We start from the raw sequence: 22,109 nt of genomic DNA on the forward strand, positions 1-22,109 counted from the left end.
AAAATTTCTCTAGACTTGGTTAACCTTCGCTACACTAAGTTTATTAACTATGCTACAAGATTGTTGTCTCTGTGACGAGTAAAAAGTGACCATCTTACAGCCCCAACATCTCGCTACACTTCGCTACGTTCGCAACGACCCCTTCTCAAATTTTCACAAAATTTTTCTAGAGTTGGTTACACTTCTCTACACTGTTTGTTAACTATGCTACAAGATTGGTGCCTCTCTGACGAGTAAAGAGTGACCATCTTAGAGCCCAAAACACCTCGCTACACTTCGCGACGTTCGCAACACCCCATTCTCAAATTTTCACAAAATATTTCTAGACTTGGTTACCTTCGCTACACTAAGTTTATTAACTATGCTACAAGATTGTTGTCTCTGTGACGAGTAAAAAGTGACCATCTTACAGCCCCAACATCTCGCTACACTTCGCTACGTTCGCAACGACCCCTTCTCAAATTTTCACAAAATTTTTCTAGAGTTGGTTACACTTCTCTACACTGTTTGTTAACTATGCTACAAGATTGGTGCCTCTCTGACGAGTAAAGAGTGACCATCTTAGAGCCCAAAACACCTCGCTACACTTCGCGACGTTCGCAACACCCCATTCTCAAATTTTCACAAAATATTTCTAAACTTTGTTACACTTCGCTACACTAAATTTGTTAACTATGCCACACGATTTGTATCTCTCTGGCGAGTAAAAAGTGACAATTTTACTTCCCAAACACCTCGCTACGTTCTCAACACCCCTTGTCAAATTGTCACAAAATAGTTTTAGACTTGGTTACACTTTGCAATACGTTCTTAAATAAGCAACAATGTTGGTGTCCTCTCTAGCGAGTAAAAAGTGACAATCTTACAGCCTTCAACACCTTGCTAAACTACGCTCGTTCGCAACAACCTCTTCTCAAATTTTCACAAAATTTTTCTAGACCAAGTTACACTTCGCTACACATTGTTTACTGCACTACATGATTGATGTCGCTCTTGGCAGTGAAAAGTGATCATCTTACACCCAACACTTGCTAAACTACGCTACGTCTGCAACACCCCTTCTCAAATTTTAACAAAATTTTTCTACACTTCGCTACACGTTCTTAACTACGATACAAGATTGGTGTCCCTCTGGCGACTAAAAAGTGACCATCTTACAGCCCCCAACACCTCGCTACACTTCGCTACCTGCGCCACACTCCCTTCTCAAATTTTCACAAATTTTTTCTAATCTTGGTTACACTTCACTACACTAAGTTTTTTTACTTATGCTACAAGATTGGTGTCTCTCTGGCGAGGAAAAAGTGACCATCTTACAGCCCCCAACACTTCGTTATACTTTGCTACGTTCACAACACCGCCTTCTCAAATTTTCACAAATTTTTTTCTAGACTTGGTTACACTTCACTACACTACGTTTTTTAACTATGCTACAAGATTGGTGTTTCTCTGGCGAGTAAAAAGTGACCATCTTACAGCCCCCAACACCTCGTTATATAGTTACCTGCACAACAAACCCTTCTCAAATTTTCACAAAATTTTTCTAGACTTGGTTTACACTTCGCTACATTTAGTTTGTTAACTATGCTACAAGATTGGTGCCTCTCTGACGAGTAAAAAGTGACCATTTTACAGCCCCCAACACCTCGCTACACTTATCTACCTTCGCAACGCCCCCTTTCTGAAATTCTTACAAATTTTTTCCAGACTTCGCTAGATGTTGTTAACTACGCTACAAGATTGGTATCTCTCTTGCGAGTAAAAAGTGACCATTTTACTACCCTTACACCTCGCTACACTAAGCTACGTTCGAAACACCCCTTCTCAAATTTTAACAAAATACTTTTAGACTTGGTTTTAGACGCTACAATGGTGGTGTCCTCTCTTGCGAGTAAAAAGTGACCATTTACAGCCCCAAACACTTTGCTAAACTACGCTACGTTCGCAACACCCCTTCAAAAATTTTCATAACAATTTTTCTAGACTTGAATACAGTTCGCCACACGAAGTTTGTTAACAATGCTAGAAGATTAGTGTCACTCTAGCGAGTAAAATGTGACCGTCTTACAGCCCCAAACACATCGCTACACTCCGCTATGGTCGCAATCTAAACAAGTTACAAAATCACCCTGCTACACAATTGCCACTCTGTCTCTTATTTCATCATTAGGAGAGCAGAACCATACTATAGCAGGGTGATTACATGTGTTGTTGTAAAGACGAGCTGTTTTGTCATTTTCCGCTGTATTGAATATTTCTGTAAGCTACCGTGATTCAAAGTGAATTAGAGGATTCGGGGTTTCACTGTACTGCGGGTGTTGCCTTTTTCGTGTTGGCGGTGGATTCCGTTGGCATAAACTGTTGTCGCCTGGCTCATCACAGAACATTGAACACTGGAAACATGGTTTGAAAAGAATGTGGTAGAAATAGCGATTTACGAGAAAAAATATTAGACTGGTCTGTTAGGCTACTAAATACCTGCTACCCTCATTAAATGAACTAGGGAGGGTTACAGTTTTACATATTTTGCAAACAAAAACACTGGTGACATTTTATCGGAAAAACATTACGTGTTTTTTCATGTGTGATATCTACTGATTCGGAGTGCACGCATTTATCATTTCCAATTTAGTTCGGCGGTGGATAATTTTGTCGTGTCAGAACACACCAATTCAAGCCTGCGAGTCAGTTTTCCCAGAAATGCGTTCCTTTACGACAACTTCATAGGGCATACATCTTGTGACAAGATTGCTAAAGGTCGGTTCCAGGCTTGGCTTCCCTTTTCCTTTGACCGGTGATAAAGTAAACTGCTGAAACAAACAGGTTAATATCAGAAACATTTCATTCCTCGTCAAAGTCTCTCCTACGCACATACGGCATCCAGTCGAAAAAGGGAAGTAACTCTCTTGTCTTTTCTCAACACGGCCTTTGTCGTCTAAGAATCGTTCTGTAGGGAAAACATAAAAATGTCTGTACCTTTCTTTACAGACTATACTTCTACAAATCAGTGATCTCTCATGATTTTGTGAGTCAAGGTATAGTCTGCCTCGAATAAATGAACCAAAGGGTAGCATATGATTGTTATGCAATGGAATGTTACCATCAAGGGATCAAGTTATAAGTGAATTTTGTCTTAACCATATTAGCATATACAAATGACCATGATCTCGGCTACTCTATACTTTGACTTTTAACTGCTGTTGGATCGCAACATCTCCTTCTGCGGCTGTCATCAGTAATTTTGTATCATATCCAGTCAAACTTTAAAAAAACAATTAATATTTCTAAAAGGTAGAAACATCCACATCCATTAAAGCGCTACATTAGTTTGTTGTTATATTGCGTTTTTACTTGGAAGGCAGAAGAACACACTCATTATCAATCCATATTTGCTACACAATGACCTTGTCAAAAACACTGCTATATAGAAATTTTGATTAAACTCACCTGGACAAAATTTCTCAGGCTCCTTCCAGTATTCCTCATCCATGTGCAGATTCTGAAAGTTAGTCCATATTTGGGTCCCTTTTGGTATGTTATAGCCACCTATGGGAATAGATATGGCAGTATTCAGTCCTCTAGAAAATCAAATAATCCTGGGAAACTATGCAGACATATTGTTTAAATGATTTTATCCCCTCTCATCAAATGCTAGATGCCTGAAATGGTTGGAAATTCTTGTAACAAATGAAAATGACTGCACTTTTCACAGTTTCAGAAACCACTCCTGCTATTAAACGGAAAGCAAGAGCTCATTAGTATGTACAGCCTCCGATAGGCGAAACGTCAATAGAAATAGTTCTGTTTACTCTTCGAAATTAGTACACAATATATGTACTTGCTTCGAATGTTTACAAGAAGGTGAAAAGAAGACCTACCAATAACAGTGTTCTCCGTGGTTTCATGTGGTACGTTATACGGCATAGTAGTTCTGATTCTCATTACTTCGAGGATGACAGCTTCGCAGTACGGTAATTTAGCCTTGTCGGACAACAATGGTGACCGATCTCTTCCGATGACATCATCTAGTTCTTTTTGTACTTTTGCCTGAACATCGGGATAGCTGACCGAGTACGCCACACACCAAATCAAGGTTTCAGTTGTTGTGTCGACCCCGGCTGGTATGGGAGTATAATATTGAAATGTCTGACTTGCAATGTTCAGAGAGAGGTTAATGAAATGCTGGTAATATAAACGAGCATTGGTGTAAAGTGTTCGTTTCGTAAAATAATGAGTGAGACCTATCCAACGTTTTCTTGTCTTTCCCTGGCCTTTCCCAACTATTTTAAATGTACTTACGTGAGTAAAACAATTTGTCAGTTAGTAAACATGTAATTCTACCCCACACAACTTCAACAATTTGCCAATCAATGAAAGGTCTTAAGCAAATTTGAAATGATGTCTATCTGTGATAGAAACTTGGAATCATAACGACAAAGCAAATAAAATGACTTCCTTTCACACAGTATGTTTTTCACTGGGACTGAACACTCATGTTTTGATAACTGTGAAAGGTCAATTAAATTACAGCACATGGTCTAAGTTGTATGTTAAAGTTTGAAGTTCAAAAGTGGTATATCCTCATCCAAACTGCTCGCCATTGTAATCAACTCTTAAATATTATTCAAACAACACCGACTGATATTTAGTGTGCTTGGGTACATTCTAGATGAGTTACCACATTATGTTCAAAGTAGAACACCATTAAATAAACAAAATAGACGAGTATTAAATTGTAATACAGATCGATTGTCCCTTTCTGCAGCCAATTATTGATCAGTCTATTTGATGATCTTTAATATCAGCTGATACCAGCAGTCAGAAGATGACCCTGTAGAGCTAGGAATCTAACTCTCTCTCCATCTTTTCACACTCCACATTTTGAAATCCATGTGAAAAATGAAATTATTCCCTATCATTCCAAGGTGATGCCTCATTAGCTGAAGTCATCATGGTGTGCCCAGCTCCGACAGTTATTCCGAAAACTATCATTTCAAAAAAAATCAATTTTGAAAACTCTTTAGCATGATACTTTTTGGTATTGTGACAGTCAACTAGAAACTAAATTTTTAACCGTGAGTTTGGATACATATTCGGTGTCTCTGCAATAACTGCGACTTTGAATGCCCAATTAAGTAGCTGAAATTGGTGATACCGTTTCTTCTTTCCCTTTGAGAGACATTCATTTTTTAAGTGGTGATCGTCATTTTGTGACCTCATTAAATGTAAATGTTTGCAGCCCCGTTGTGAACAGCACAGAATTGTCTATGCAACATCCATGAAAGTCAAACTTCCGAACTAGTATTCATTACATTTCCATGAGAATTTCTTGTGAAAAATTATAAGAAGGCGTGATATCATTTGGAAACTTGGTGAAACCAGATATGAACTGAATATGCTCACGTGCATTCCTGTGATTGGTTGACAGAATGACAAGAACATTAGATAAAAGTGTTGGAACCGATTTTGTTTATAGTTTGGTGGCCGAGGCATTTTTTTTCTACTTTTGACAGTACAGTGGTATGGTACAAAGGTGAAAAATAAAAGGTTGAAGGAGCTTGATTCATTCAATCAAAAGTTATGAATTTTTTAATAATGAAAAATGACAATTTTTGGCTTTTCCGTCAAATTTCTGCCAAGAATTCAGTCTCATGAAAGTTCGACAATCTGTTAACTTTGTATTTATCTCATATAGAAACATGACAATTTATGTTCTAGATCAAACTTTTGTTCTTATTACAGAAAACCGGAAAATGGAAAGTTTATAGTACTCAATGTTCAGGGAACTTTCAATATAGGTGAAATGGCCATGTAGAAGATGACTTCCTTGTTAAACTGAGATAGCAATAAAAGTTTTGAAAGTCAATGTAAAGTTAGTCTTGGTATTTTGTAGATTATAAGATATTAGCTGTATTACATTTTTATATTTCTGTCAGATATAGTACGTTATGACACTGTGATATAGTATTGACATATATATAGTGATTTTCGTTTTTTTAAGTATTTTTAAGTATTTTTTTTAGCTTGTCTCTAGTGAAAAGGCTTGCGATTGGTAAAAAAGCAATGTCTACCACTGAGGGCGCTTTGGATCTACAAAATAAATTTAGAGTTTTACTTAAAAAAAAAAAAAAAGTTTTACTTGAATATTGTAGAATGGTTGTGTCTAGCCAAGTTTGTGTAAGTTCTGAAGCGAAATGATCGGTAAGTAACCGTTACTTTTGCTATCGTTCAGCACAAATCTTTTGATATCAGATAGCGAAGGCAGCATACCTGATCTGATAACAATACTATGCTTTTGTGCTTTCCTACAACCACGGAAGCTCCACGTGAATTTCTCTGTGAGCACAATAACCCTATGCATTGGAAGCATTCTGCTTCTTGATACCCATGTAATAATTGCAGAAATAAATGAAATTACAACAACAACAACAACAAAGCACACACAAACTAGCATGTCATGCGATCGAGGAGTCCGGTGCCACGATGGTGGTTGACTCCCATATGCATGTGTTGTATTCAAAAGCATGGACGGTCACGATGAGCGCACTATTTGTTGAAAGGGGTTAACAAATATCACGGACGTTTACAAACCCATTACGTTTGATAAGATTACCTCACTGATGAAAGAAAGCAATAGAAAACAACCAAGTAATTGAGAATGGAAGTTCAAGTGACGGAACTGCAAGTAAACCCAAACTTATTTGTGGAATTTTTAATCCTCGGTCACTCTTCCCTAATAGAAGAGTCCATTTTTGATGTCATATCCGCCATAGCTGTATGCCAGTTCGGTTGTCTCAACGTCGCGATGCGATGGATGATTATTGACAAGAGAGATTTCATGTGTCACAGCACGATCCAAATGAATGACCCTTTTATTTTAGGCATTTCACTCATGACTACAACAAATTTCATTGCTATATCGTTTATTTTTATATTTGAAAGGTCTGTGTTTTTGCGTGCTGCATGCTACGGCCTAATCACAGTGCATACTGTACTCTCCATGCTGTACTGTAGACCCACCTCAGTTGAATTTTACCGAGCTTGACGCCAAATCGTATTTGCCTTTTTTTCCGAGATTAAATTCAAGCTGCAATTTCCTAGAAATTCATCTTTTCATCCCAGAATTGCTACGTTCTCGAACTAGGATGAGAAATTTCATGTCAGTTGCGTAGCCTCGGAAACGTCCGTCTCTGTGTTCATTTTGCTGCAGGCAATGCGTTTCTAAATGTCGTTTGCTCCCGATCGACTTTGCAACTCTCCTCAGCTGTCTCCTACATTTCATACGCTACCCATCGGTCTAGTAGAGGTACCAAAAATTACTTGCCCGGCGGTAAAAACTGCTACCCCGTTAGTTCAGGGTAGTGAATTTGCTCACCCCTATAAAATATATACATTCCTATTCTAGTGAACGGAGTGTTCGGGTCGTTTCCAGCACCCGGAAGTAATAGTGCGGAGGCGATCGTAGTTGATTGATTGATCCGACGATGTGTCCAAACAAATTTGGGGCGAAAAATTCAATTCGCAAGCGTGGCTAATGACTTTCAAAATTTTTTCGCAAAATAAGAGTTTTATTCGCATTTTGCGAGTGTGGCGAGCACTAGCGCGAACACATGGGTTAGGTTGGTAGCGGGTCGAGTTGACTGGGGTCGAGTTGGTTAGGGGTCGAGATGTCCAGAAACCATGGTCATCATGCTTCCCATGGACTACCATGTATCAGAAAAATTAAAACTGTGATAACTTCATCAATATGCAAGCCACGCCCACCAAAACCTTTTCCAGTTCTAGCCATTTGAATTCTGAAGATGTCTACCAAATTTGACTGAAATACGTTCAGCCGTTTTTGAGATAATGGGGATACAGACACACGGACACACACACAGACACACACACACACACACACACACATGGCTAAACCATATGCGAGCAAAAAATGAACAGGTATCTCGTCAACTCAACCATGAACATGCAACAGACTGATTATATTTTTCCGGCTATTATTCGACTAAGACAAAAACTTTGCTGTTTTTCATTCAATTGCTTTCTTTTCCTCTTCTCGGTGGTTTCCTTAATTACGGTTTCTCTCTTATCATTTGCATTTTAAAGACGTAGTTCCTTGCTCAGTTGAAGAGAGTAGATATTTAAAGCATTTGTGTAGATGTCCGCTTCCCCTCCATCCTGCTGCTATACCCTAGCACTCCTGCCCGCCTTACTGATTCTAATCTACATTAGAAACTTGAAAACACTTAAAATGTTTTAATATGTCTGCAATATGTATAACTGTCCACTTTAGGTTAAATGAACATCACATATCAGAGCGTGATAATTGCAGCTATTGAAGCATCACCTTGGAATGACAGGAATAATTTCATTTTTCACATGGCTTTCGAATACATTTTCTGTCACAAATGGTGCAAAGCAAGGTGGGATCTTGTCACCTTAGCTATTTAATATATATGTTGATGATTTGAGTTGTATTTTGTCAAAGACGAAAACTGGTTGTAACATTGGAGGAAATTGCATAAAACCACCTAATGTATGCCGATAATATTTGTCTAATTAGTCCTTCTGTGGAAGGGACTCAGACGTTCGTTAATATTTGCATTTGGTACGGTGACAGTCACGATATCATTTTCATAACAAGAAAACAAGTTGCATGTGTGTTTATTTCCGAAGCCTTTAGAGTTCGTTGCATTCTTCCTGTCTATCTTGGAGGAGTTAAATTGACTTTTGTTACAAAGATAAAGCATCTCTATGTTACGTTTTAAATAATGTTTTCAGAGATGATGAGGACATTTAGCACAAAATGAGAACATTTTATGTAGCAGCTAATATGCTCCATACTGTTACAAATTCTTAGAAGCGAGCGAGGAAATTAGTAGAAAGTAATTACAAAAGTCATTGTAACGACTTGGGAAAAGTCATACACAAATACACAAATAGGAAATAATTTTCAACAAAAACAACACTACCTGCCCTAAACACAATTAAACCATTAAAAACACAAAACACTACTACTACTCGAACGGAAACTATGTCCCCCAAAATAAATTAAAATGTCAAACCACATCAAGTTCAACTGGGAAAAAAGAAATCAGAATTGATTGGTTGCGCTCGATAAAAATGGGCATCATCTACACAAAAATGCACGGAAAAAAAGATTAGGCTAATTGGAAAAAAACAAAAGGGGATATCCCATAAGAAAAATAACAACATGCAAAATTACTTAGTTGAAGACGTCATTGTTCACGTAAGTGCTGTTCTTTAATAGCGAGTCATAGTTGTTAACACTATATTTACTTTTGATGCGTACTTTGATTACAGGTCCTCGAAGAGAATAGAGTCCTGTCCATAATCGGGTCTGTGATTAAAAATTCTGCGTTACAGATGGGGCTAAATTGCCGACAATGCATTCCGTGGTGGTGAAAAGGTTAACCAATCTGGACTGACACCATAATTGACAAGGTCATTAAATGAGTCAGTTAGTATTTAATCCACAGGATGTTGTCAAACGTTTTGTGTCCTATTATAACACTCAAAGATTCTTACCTGTACCACGTTTTGTAAAATTTGATGCAGTGCTTCTGGAAATTTACCCTATAAATTCATTATATATCAAAATCAGCAATTAATTTAAACGATACTGCTAAGTGCCATCGAATTGTATTACAGCACTGTTAGATCTGTACCAAGATTCATAAAATTTGATGCAGTATTTCTGGACATATCACTTTTAACTAGGAAAATTCATGAAATATGTAAATTAAAATTTAATTGACTTGACACTGACAAACTCCTTTATTTACAATGTGAGTTGAAAAACTGTACTAAGTTTCGTGAAATTTGATGAACTATTTTTGACATGTAGGCCTAATTACAAACACATCATGAAATATACGAATCAGCAGGTAACGTATTCCTTGAGAGTTCGATGGTCAAATGAGAAATAACATGTTGTGTCAATTAACATATTATTGTTTATTATGTGAAGTATATGCAAAGGTACTTATGTTATCGGAAAAATTCACCATAACTCTAGACGGTAAAGTATGTGATGATGATGTCAAGATGTAAGCGGACACTGGTTTCGGAGGAACTACGAAAGTAAGTGAAAAGTACTGCCAAAGTTTGCATAATTTGAGGAATAAATCCCTGTTGCATATATCTTGGATTTGTGAGAAAACATCAATAGCAACAAAGTCAACATTATTGGACGAATGGAAGTCGACTTCGAGATTCCCGCTAAGAAATTTTTCTATCATGCTTATATTATCACAAATTCCATGTATGACTGATTGATCAGATTTTACATCATGTTCACTAAACAACAAGCAACAGTAGAACGATGTGATACCTCACTGAAAGTTAACAGTTGCCACTGTAGAAAGCGTGTTCTGTAACCTCCTTAGATACTTCAGAAAGTCTGGCAGTTAGCAGACAACTTTCATGACAGACATAGGTATAGACAATGGAAACTGTGCTTAGTAGAAGCCCGACCACATGATGATGTTAAGTTGGAAGTTGGCTTTGCAGAAGAACTGGTAACTGTAAACAATTGATGTGCGACAGTTAGAGTTATAAACTCAAGAGATAAGTCTGAGAAGATATATAAGCATATAAATCTAGGTGTATTTGAAGTTACTGACGACGATGATGTTATTGCATGTGTATCGACTTTGGATGCTAGAGATGTTGACGCATGAAATAATGGTAATGTAGTGAGTTCCAGATCTAGGCAATGTGACACTGAGACGGAGACTGACTTTAGCAACCCATGGTGAATTACTGGTAAAGTAATGCCCTAAGGTTATTTCGAGGAGACACATGATCTGTGCAAGACAGATTTGTCTGCCTAGCAGATGAGACAGATTGATGAGCTGTTAATGGAATATGATATAATATTTGTGGAACATGACAAAGATTTGCGAAAATCTAGATACTGGAGATAATCCAAACGACACGTATATACATATGAGAACATAATCAATCTACGTTAGGCAATGACGTAATCTGACCATACCCCAGCCCATGGTCCAGCCTATCTGTGTGATATACCGTAAATTGAACAACACCACAAAGAAGGATGTTTACCCACTTCTATGCATCGAATAGTCCGGATGCCATTTGGCAAGCACATTAGTTTTCGAAAATGGACTTAGCATCAGGATATTGGCAAATTGAAGTTGCATTGGAAGATAGAGATACCACCGCCTTTGTTTCATACAAAAGACTCTGTGAATTAAACATTATGCCATTTGGTTTGTGTAACGTGCCAAGCACCTTTCAATGCTTGATGGAATTTACCGAAGGGTCAATATGCCTGATTTATCTGGATGACATTGTGGTGTTTTTAAAAACATTTGATGAACACCTACAACATTTGCGAGAGGTCTTAAATCGATTTTAAGAAGCCGGAAGAAATTAAAATGTAGTAAATGTCACTTCTATAAGACTGAAATAAATCATTAGGACATATCGTTACACGACATGACTTAAGATCAAACCCAAAGAAAATTAATTTAGTAAAGGACTATCCTCATCCGAATTATATTCTTCAGTTACTGAACTTCCTTGGATTAGCATCGTACTATCAACGGGGTATGCAAAACTTTGCCAAAATCACTCATTGCTAAACAAACTGTTGATACAGGACATTGCATTTGAATGGAGTACTGAATGTGAAGACCCCTTTTGCACTTTGAAGTTAGTGCTTATTTCCAATCCACTACTCGGACATCCTGATTTTGATGAACCGTTTGTCCTGCGTATAGATGCATGTTACACTAGTATTGGATCTTGTTTGGTACAGGCACGTGACAATAAAGAAGATTTAATTTCTTATCCCTTCGAACGTTCCCAAACATGAGAAATACAATTCAACAATCGAGAAAGAAGCTCTTGCCATAATTTGGTCGATTAAGTATTTCCGACCATAATCTTTAGGGTAGATGCTTTACTGAAATGGTTAACGACTATTCGGGAGCCTCAGCTCCAGGTTGATGCGCCCCCTTGTCGTTGACCTTCAAGAGTGTGAATTTGAAATTTAGCACCGCCAAGGGACAAAGCAATGAAATGCAGATGGACTTCCATACGACAGGACAATGATGATGAAGCCAAGAGATACTTTATTATTGCAGCGGCACACAACCCTTGACTTCAATAAGACCAGTTTACAGAATTGCAATAATGTGATTTGAATACAAGCGCTTATATCAAATTTGACCAATGATGAACTTCTCGCTGGTACAGAGACAGCTGTGAAAGCTGTTTTATACGCTGACAATATGTTCTTGAATATGGTGTACTGTATGATCTTTGGATGCTCGCCCCTGGAAGACTGAGGACACGTGCATAAACAGTTTTTCATCCGTCATGCTCTGCAGGATGAAGTGATGACGTCGTGCCATGATGAAACTGGCTAAGGTCATCTACGGTTCCACAAGATGTACAGTATCGATACAATAATGTAAAATGATATTGAAGTCATAAGTCATGTGTTGATTGTCCTTCAAAAAACTCCCAAGAATACAGCAGTTGCCCAGGCATAGCCTTTTCTTGTCGACGGTCCCTTTGATTGTGTAGCTGTTGAATTATTATTTATTTATTTATTTGTTTATTCATTTATTTATTATTTATTTATTTATTTATATATTTATTTATTTATTTATTTATTTATTTATTTATGTATTTATTTATTAAAGCGCGCACTACACTTCGTCTCTGTGCTCTGTACACCAACAATGAAATTAAAATGACAAATAAAAGAAAATCAATACATATCATTAAGCACAGTAACATTCCTTAAAAAGATAAGTTTTCAACTGGCGCTTAAAGGATTGAACCGAACAGTTTAAAATAGCATTAGTAAATGCTAGTTCATTCCATAATATTGGAGCAGCAACTGAAAAAGCACCAAAAACCATAGTTTACAGATACTGTAAACTATGGTTTTCGTGCAGTGTTCCTCGTATCACGCCGAATTAGCAAAAGTTTATCAAAAGAACGGAGAACACGTCGTTGAACCTGCAAATCTATCAGTGACTTCAAATACTCTGTACATTTACCGGTTACTTTTTTCAAAGTAAGGAGACAAATTTTTAACTTGAATGTTCCTTTTACAGGTAACCAATGCAAATCCATTAAAACAGGCGTGATGTGATCACATTTCTGTGTACAACTAATTAAGAGTGCAGCAGCATTTTGAACAGACTGCAATTTTTCAAGTTGGTATTTTTGAATTCTATACAGGAGACTATTACAATAGTCAATTCGCGATGATACATAAGCATAGGTTTTTCTGTGGATTTCTTGTCGATCAAACATCAGATTTTGCTAATTCTGTACAAAGCGAACAAAGCAGATTTACAAATACTATTTACTTGATTCGTAATGAAGTCATCAGACTCTAACCGTACTCCAAGATTTTTTACAGATGCAAACGGACTCATGTCAAATGTGCCAATTTTTAGGGAATTCAACTTCATCGCACCTCTTCTGAAACGCAATGAAAACTGAATAACTTCAGTCTTACCATCATTAAGAATCAGCATATTTGACATCATAAATTGACGAATATTTTGAGAACACAGAATTCGAGATCTCATCTACGGGGCTTTTACAAACAATATAAATCTGAGAATCATCTGCATACAACATATATTCCAAACCATGAGCAGAAATTATATCATCAAGAGGTGGAGTGCACAGTGTAAAAAGGACAGGTTCAAGTACCGAACCTTGTACCGAGGTAACCACTTCATGATTATGTATTTGGATTATCTGACACTGTTGCCCAAAGATTTTGCCATTGAAAAGACTTTTCCGATGTTGTCGCTCGATAGCTAGTTTATGGGAATATTGCCCATCATTCTGCACCCTGGACATTATTATCCAATCGTGGTAGGAGCTCCTCATCGACTTTAGTGAAAAAGCCGCATAAAATAATTAACTCTAGCAAAGTTAATACGACTTTCTATTATCTTTGGACTGATGGACTTGTTGAGAAATTCAACGGAATACTCTTGACGGTCTTATCTTTGTGAGTCAGTCACAATCAGACTGAATGTGACCTATGTTTTTCTATGACATTGTTTTCGTATCAGCCATATACACAAGCATTGACCAAGGAGTCGCCTTTCTATATATTGTACGAACAAGAACCAAGATTACTGACTGGTGTGGTCCTTACTAAACTGACGTCAACGTTCATCAACCCTAAAAAATATAGAGAGACAGTGGTTTAATGACTGAATGAGATTCAGCCACTCGTCCACGATGATATTCAGTTAGCACAGAAAAAGCAGAAGATGCAGTAAGACAAACGCTCTAAGGACATTAACTATTGCATTGGACATAACGAGGATTGTCATCCAAGTTGATACATCCATAGCATTGATCCTACTGTGTCAATGAGCAAGTGACACCTGTGAACGATCTCTTAACAACCTTTGATACTCGACGTAGACAACAAGTTGTACATGTTACTCGAATTAAACCAAACACAGATTCCAACTACCGTCCGCATGGATAACCCGATGGTGGCAATGGAAATACCAATACTGACTAAAATTGATCCAACAGATATGACTCTAACCGTCACAAATTAGATTGTTGGCTGGAATAATGTTAACGAGAATCTCGTACTTGATACCATCGGAAATAAAGGTGATGATAACAAGAATGATAATGTTTACCAGGCCTTAGGTGTTGACTACAGAACTGTTACTAATTCTGATTGTCAACATGAAAACCACTATCGTGTCCAATGGAAAGGTAGCAACCCTAAAGATGACACGTGGGAACTGCCTTGGAATATACTGGACAAAGGACTGATTATGATTTTCGGACATGAATGAACTCTAGACTAATGAACTTACAACTTTGAACGATTTTGCATAGACTTCTAACAATTATATTTTACTTCAATTGTTTGATGTTCATTGATTTTGGATTTGCACATCGAGTCGGGACGACTTTCAATCTCGGTTTTGAGGTATGATATAGGCCAAGGATTACTTAGAATGTCAGCCTCTGAATTTACTCAGAACGACTCACAATGACTGTGACCAACAGCAACCCTACACGTGATGCATAGTGAGAATGATCTTCCATTGTTTACTTACCAAACCTTAGAAGTAACCGTTCATCCTCATTTAGTGATGCATTGTTTTAACAACTGCTTAAGTCATAAGCATTGAACAGACCTAAATGCTTAATGGTTTACATTGTAATATTTGTCGTGTTTTCCCCGACTGGTAGTAGTGCTTTTTGAAACATTTTCCCCATCGTGCTTTTTTGTACATAACATCACTTTTAAAGATTTTTAATTTTTTTTTAATCAGCACTCACTGCACTTTTTACGATAACTATTATACGTGTATGTAGGTCAATAAGTATGGGTGGACCCCTTTTTCAAAATCGTTTGTCACACAAACTGTTTATTCCCTTATTACGCTTTGAAGAATATTTCACATTTAAGTATTAAATATAATTTATGTCCTTTTATGGAATTATACTTTTCTTATTTATGTATTTAGTTACTTCCATGATTCAACCAAATTTTTGTGTCACCATAGAAAGGTTATTTTTATACTGTGACGATTAATATATTTGGAACATTTGGCTCGCTGTAGTCGCACTCACAAGTCAAGTAATATTGATGCCATGTATAATTTTTTTAAATACATCATTTGTTTTACCAGCAGAAGACAAAGACCATTCGATATAAAGCCAAATGGCATATATTTAAAAGGGTTGGCTGTATAACATTAGAGATATTAAAAACTATGTCACAGTACAGTGGCCTGGACACACTGTACCCGGATCCCATATAATTATTAATTTTATATGAAGTTACTGTTAGCACGCAAGATCGTATATGAGTTTTGTAATATTTTTAGAGTATGGGAGACAATTATTATACTCTACAAGAGTTTCATCTATCATCCAAAAATAATAGGAATGAATTACCTCCAAATACATCAGCTACTAATTGTCGTGCTTGGACGTCTGTCAACCCATCAGCCTGGTCTGTACCTTTCAATTCTGCTTGTAACTTCAAAACATCATGAACAATATCAGAATCGCTACCTATCAAAGAAGAAAGTGGAAATGACCGTAAATCACTGACAACAAATATCATCATTCAAAGTTCTGATAATATTTGTAGGAGTAATAGATTGACAAAATGAGCCATTCTGAAAAAGGTGTTCATCATGAGATAATCATGAGGAGGAGCATAATGACAGTGATAATGCTGATGATGAATGTGTTTGTATCTGTTTGTAAAATTCAAAAAAAGATTGTCATTAATGAGTGTAAAAAGTTAGATATTATTTGTATATGATAAAACAAAGACGTAAGTGTGAATGATTACGAATATAACATTGTGTCGAGAGAAAGCTTATACACAAAGAACCTTTTAGGGGCCTACTAGATGGACGAGAGTTCAGAATCTTCATGATGTTTAAATATAGCCGCTCTTTTTATGCAAATAAGAGCATATTAGTACAAACTCCAGCTAATTGTACTTTTCGATTACATGTCACATATGAATCTTGACTATGTTATCATTTCAATATTTCTACCATTTAGTTATTTATACGATACCTTCTTGTATATTCATCCTATGATCGTCGATCTTGGACTGGATAAATCTTATCCAAGTATTGGCAACTTTCTTCATCTGACGGATTGTTTTGGTTGGTATATACTTAAGCATTGGCTCAATGTCAGCCAGCGTGCCATTTGCAAAGATATCATCCATATCGTTAACGATTTGCATGATGTTTTTGAATTCAGTGTCATCAAAGTCATAGCTGAAACAAGACGTGATACATGTGTAAATTGCAAAGACGTGGGACATGCCACTGGTCTCCAATGATAAATGTCAAAAGAAAATCACGGCACTTTAGAAGATGAGTCCCTATCAATTTCAAGTTAGAAGGGTGCTACAATACTAATCACGAGGATTTCTATGAAACCGTCAGAGAATATTCTTGAGAAAGCTTTAAAGTTAACTCTGGAATAAGACATCCTAGCGCTAAAATAGGTTTCACTTCTCCAATAGCATCTAACAGTCCGAGATTTTCGTGTTTGCAATACGTACATGAATAGCAGACAACTGAATCTTCACGAAACATCAATAGAATGAAGTGTCTTCATGGTCCTTATGACACAAAGAAAGACTACTTTCAAACATATGTATTTGGTTCCACGTCATCAGCAGAACAAATAAAAATCTGTCGACATTTGATAACATTAACACACAAAATAAGAAACTTCCAAGGTGAAAACAGTTGATATTAATTCATGTAACACTATGTTGTTTTAGTTAGAAATTGCATGTATCTCATCATAAGAATTATTACCGATTGCTGTGTTGAGAAATCAAAAACTCGAGATTTCAAAAAAAAATTCATTGGCTTCAATAACTCCCCTGAGAAAACTCGAGCCCTCGCGAGCTCGTGATCCGTTTTCAACGCGATGATGAAAAATTAGGTTTAGAAATTTAATGCAATATCCAAGAGAAGAACATTCGTTAATCAGTGGTGAGCAGTGATATAAACAAAGCAAAGTTGACTTTAAAGCATTGAAACAGCTTCGCATAAATGCCTGAATGCTGAGGATATCAAAGGGAAAATACCATCTGGATTGAATAAGAATCTGCTGGAATGCAAATAATGGTATGCCGAGATATAATCAAACTGACAAGTTCTTACTAGTAATTCTCGACCGCGGAGTGATGTCAGTAGGTGAAAAACATACGAGCGCGGTGAATGAGAGATCAGACGATACAGAAGAGCGAATGATACAGAAATTGTGTGGAAAAAAGCAGAACTAAAAGTTATGTCATTTATGTGTATTGACACTTTGAATATTGGTTTGGTGGTTGAAATATTCGAACTTCACCACGGCGCCGTGATGCAAAAATGACGTAAAAAACCGCAAGTACCCGGATGGCCCGCGGTCGAGAATACACAAACGAAATTAATACACTCAGTTCTGTTACTCCTTCTTTTTAATGTCAATAATGAAAGGTACTGCAAAGTGTGCACATGGACGTTAGTGCCGCGACGAGCGTTGGAAAATACTGTCCGTTTGCAAACTTATATTATATTCTTATATTCGTGACGAGGACATCCATTGGCCGAGTGGTGACCCTATCCATTACCACAATAACTTTTCTTGCAATTTCAAACGCCGGTATAGGGCGCGATCTAGTGTGCGCTGAAATTCTGTGCAAATGTATATTCAGAGCCTCCAACATACCCTGGTCTTAATCCCGTGGGTCCCTTGGAAATGTCTTAGTTAATCAGTCGATGTTAGCGCGGAAACATATTGATTTTCGATGGTTCATATGCATTGTTAATTGATGTGTTCAAAAGTTTTAGGTCAATAAAATGTCAAAGCAAATGAAATGGTAACAAAAGTTGGCTTATTTTCGCCTGTCCTAAATCTTGTGCAAGCTTTCAATAAAAGAGTTTGCAAACTTACCTAGGATTCTTTTTCTCACGGACAAATGACTCGAATAATGTCGCCCGTGTTATTTGGAATCCAGTTCATGCTTAAATGGATCATGAAATTTTGAGGTTTCTAAGAGTCGTTCAGATCGGCTACGAGCTAAGCCACCCTAGATATTGGGTTATTTTATAGTGTATTGAGGCTGCATCATTGTATAAACTTTATCGTACATGCATAATTGACATTTTTTATTGTAGGTTGTAATCCTATGTTTGAAATTCAAATTGGATAATTATTTCTTGCTATGAAGTATATGACTTCGAGTACGATAGATATGCAAGATATAGATATGCAAAGAGTTTTGCAATTTTCGCTACATGAATTTTACGACAAAATATCAAACTGCTGGCTTTCAAACAACAACTTTATGAGACTACATCCGACGCTAACTTGGTCATTTTTTCATGGATTAGAGTAGGCAAGTGAACTTACTTGTTACCAAAGCAAATATTTGACAGCACATTACAAACACACAACTTCAGTATTGATCTTGGATTGAACGGTTCTCCATTCTTGTCAATAATGGCTTTCTTTAGATTAGGAAACGCCACCTTTGTTACAGCTCTTTCCAGTGGGTATCCGCTGGCGAAATTCCTAAAAGAGTACAAAAACTGTAGTTAATTAAATACATTTAATACGATATTCCTGTTTCTGAAATTTGTTCTTACGCATGAGAAATGAAATCGTCGTCCACCAACGAATGATTCGCAGAAATCAATGGCAGTCTTGAAGTAGCAAACAAATTATTCAGTCTTTGCTTTTTGCTTACAACGAAACAGCACGAGTATGTGGTATAATGTCAATTATGATTGATTTCAAAATTCGTCAGATTTTCATCTCAACCTTATTCGTAAAATTTGCTTCCACCTTGACGATGTTATATATGATTCTGTTAGCAAGTTTTATTCAAGCATGAATGGAAAATTTACGGGGAGCCTAGAAATTTACCTTATTCGTTAAAAGTTAAATTTAAAACATACCATGATAACGTGGCATAACAGTTTTCTGATTAACTCAACTTAGGCTAGTTTGTAATTTTATCATGTACGACACTTTTCCGTAGGTCATTTAATGAATAAATTAAGAAATTAATACAGTCTTCGACGAGTCCTCATACATACAGAGCAGTGTTTCACAAGTCGCAAAAACATCCATTTAGATATTAAACTAGTGTTACCATTGGGGTACTGAAATTTCTATAACGCTTTGTACAATCGGTTAATTACCCTTAAAGCTTTCCTGAAAATCAATAAAATTCTCAATGCTAACATTCTTTCCAAACTACTATAAAAGTATAACTTTTACCCTTTAAACCAAGACGAATAATGAAAGAAAATGAACGAATAAAGCCGTTGCTGTTGTAACCTCCACAAATGTAATAATCTCCACAAATGTAATATCAACCACAATTGTAATAAAATCAACCACAAATGTAATAAAATAGTCAACCATTAATGTAACAACCCGCAACCACAAATGTAATAAACAAATTAACCATAAATGTAATAAAACTCAACCATAAATGTAATAAACTTGAATTTGCATATGTGATCATTTGTTTATCAATGCCCTGAGTAAATAATAACTTTAATAAGACTAGTGTAATGTTATTGCATACTTTCCTGAAACTAGGTTTCCTTTCCGAAACACAGAATAGAATACTTTGAGAACGCTATCAGAAAACGGCGAGGTACTGATCAAACCGTTAGATAATGGAAGTGGAACAGCAGTTCTAGACACTGATAATTACATAATAAGGAAGCGTCAAAATAACTTGTCAACCAGTGATACCACACAAAGTTTATGAGAGATGACGTTCAGATTACAGCTGTGTCTAGCCATGGCCAATCAGTTCTGTACACAAAACTGGGAAACGTAAAATACACTTTCAAATATGCGAAACACACTAAACGCAAACAATTAAGAAATGAATAATGTGTGGAGTTGCTTTCCTTATTACATACATCAATATTTAAGGGCTAATTCCTCAATTGCAACGACAAAATAGATTTATTACATTTATGGTTGACAAGTATTACATTTATGGGTGATTTTGTTATTACATTTATGGTTACCATTTATTACATTTGTGGTTGGTGTTTTTATTACATTTATGGTTGATTTTTGTTACATTTATGGGCGATATTACATTTATGGGTGCATTTTATTAAAATTGTGGTTGATATTACATTTGTGGAGATTATTACATTTGTGGAGGTTACAGCTGTCATGGTATTTTCAGTGACACGCCGATTTAATTTTCTGCACAATGACAGTGACACATCATAGTACAAAGGCCTGGAGATATTATTCGGTAACTGTGGCAAATATATGATGTGACGAATACTGAGTAAAAACTATTGATGAAATACAAAACTAGATGAAAAACGTAAAGTTCAGAAATTTCTAACTAAAAGAATGTTAATGTTGAAATCACACGCTAGCCAAAAGGGGTCAAACTTTACTCTTTCATGACTAAATCTATAACGAACAGTACTTCAACTGTTGAAAGTAAAAACATTTGCATACAAGTAACGGTTTACCTGGCGATTTTACATATCCTGACACTGCATGAAAACCCAATAATTCAGATAAATTCACATTAATGAGTTGCCTGTATTATAGTATAATACACTTGCATTCACATGAATCCACATGAATACAGGCTTGCTGAATACAAAAAATGGATTCTTGACTGTATTCATCTGTATATGCACTCTTCAGCTAAAATACTGGCAATAATCCATGTTAATACAGTAAGTATTATAGGGTTTTTATGCAGTGTGATTTTCTTGAAATAGAGTTTACCTGACGGCTTTGTGTCCAAATTTTCGCATAATCTTCCACCTCTTACCATATGTAATATCTTGTCCTCCTTCGGTCAATAGGTCTACTATACAATATATACACAGAGATAAAACAGTAACCATTAATCCGTCCCATTATCGTTTGGTGTAGTCAAAAGTTTTTGGATCAAATACGCGTTAAGGTAGAACGCGCCTCGGGGACTGATAGTCGTACTCTCAAATTTCTACAATTCTTTGCTGATCTACCACTTGTGGGGTCTCATTTTAAAGCTCTTGGCGAAAGAAAAACGTTCAATCTCTTATTTTTTCGAAAATCTAAAGTTTTATTTTTCCACAGGAATTGCGGCCATTTTGAATTTTAATATCGCGAATTGTAAGGTAATTTGTTTTGCTAGTTCCATGCTTTGCACAGTTACCCCTGATTTTTATTGTTGATTTTTAAGAGAATGATTGAAAGTTTCATTCAGGTGAGTTTGAGCAAAAGTTTAAGTCTTTCACTTTATAGGCGCATATTACCTTAAAAGTTCAATCATTCATAAAAACGATAGGCTGGATGAGTTTTATGCCTAAACGATCGCGATGTTGATGTCATTTTTTTAATAATGAAACGACCGCCTCCCCTTTTGTATAATTATTAAAACTATAAAACGACCGCCTCCCCTTTTGTATAATTATTAAAACTATAACGTCAGAGGTATGGCACCAATATAATGTGGGATGTTTGGGCAATAATAAAGAACATTCCATCTTCTCTAAAGCTCCATAAGCTGTATCTTTTGGCTA

The 22,109-nt window shown here is 36.4% G+C and overlaps 1 protein-coding gene across 4 annotated transcripts in view; it reads right to left on the reverse strand.

Moving 5' to 3' along the window:
- Nucleotides 1-335: 335 nt before the first annotated feature.
- The window catches only part of LOC139138051 (cytochrome P450 1A5-like), a 57,917-nt gene continuing 36,143 nt past the window's right edge, over nt 336-22,109 (reverse strand). For 2 of the 4 annotated variants that reach the window (XM_070706282.1, XM_070706275.1), the window contains 7 exons: nt 21,328-21,412; nt 18,952-19,113; nt 16,606-16,814; nt 15,967-16,086; nt 3,879-4,118; nt 3,448-3,546; nt 336-2,947 (listed from right to left, as the gene is read on the reverse strand). In XM_070706282.1, coding sequence (XP_070562383.1) covers nt 2,673-2,947; nt 3,448-3,546; nt 3,879-4,118; nt 15,967-16,086; nt 16,606-16,814; nt 18,952-19,113; nt 21,328-21,412 — 1,190 coding nt within the window. In that variant the 3' untranslated portion in view covers nt 336-2,672. The remainder of the gene's footprint in view (nt 2,948-3,447; nt 3,547-3,878; nt 4,119-15,966; nt 16,087-16,605; nt 16,815-18,951; nt 19,114-21,327; nt 21,413-22,109) is intronic. The other 2 variants (XR_011553530.1, XM_070706293.1) reach the window with 2 other exon arrangements.

This window comes from Ptychodera flava, chromosome 1 (assembly GCF_041260155.1).
Source record: "Ptychodera flava strain L36383 chromosome 1, AS_Pfla_20210202, whole genome shotgun sequence".
Classification (NCBI taxonomy): Eukaryota; Metazoa; Hemichordata; class Enteropneusta; family Ptychoderidae; genus Ptychodera; species Ptychodera flava.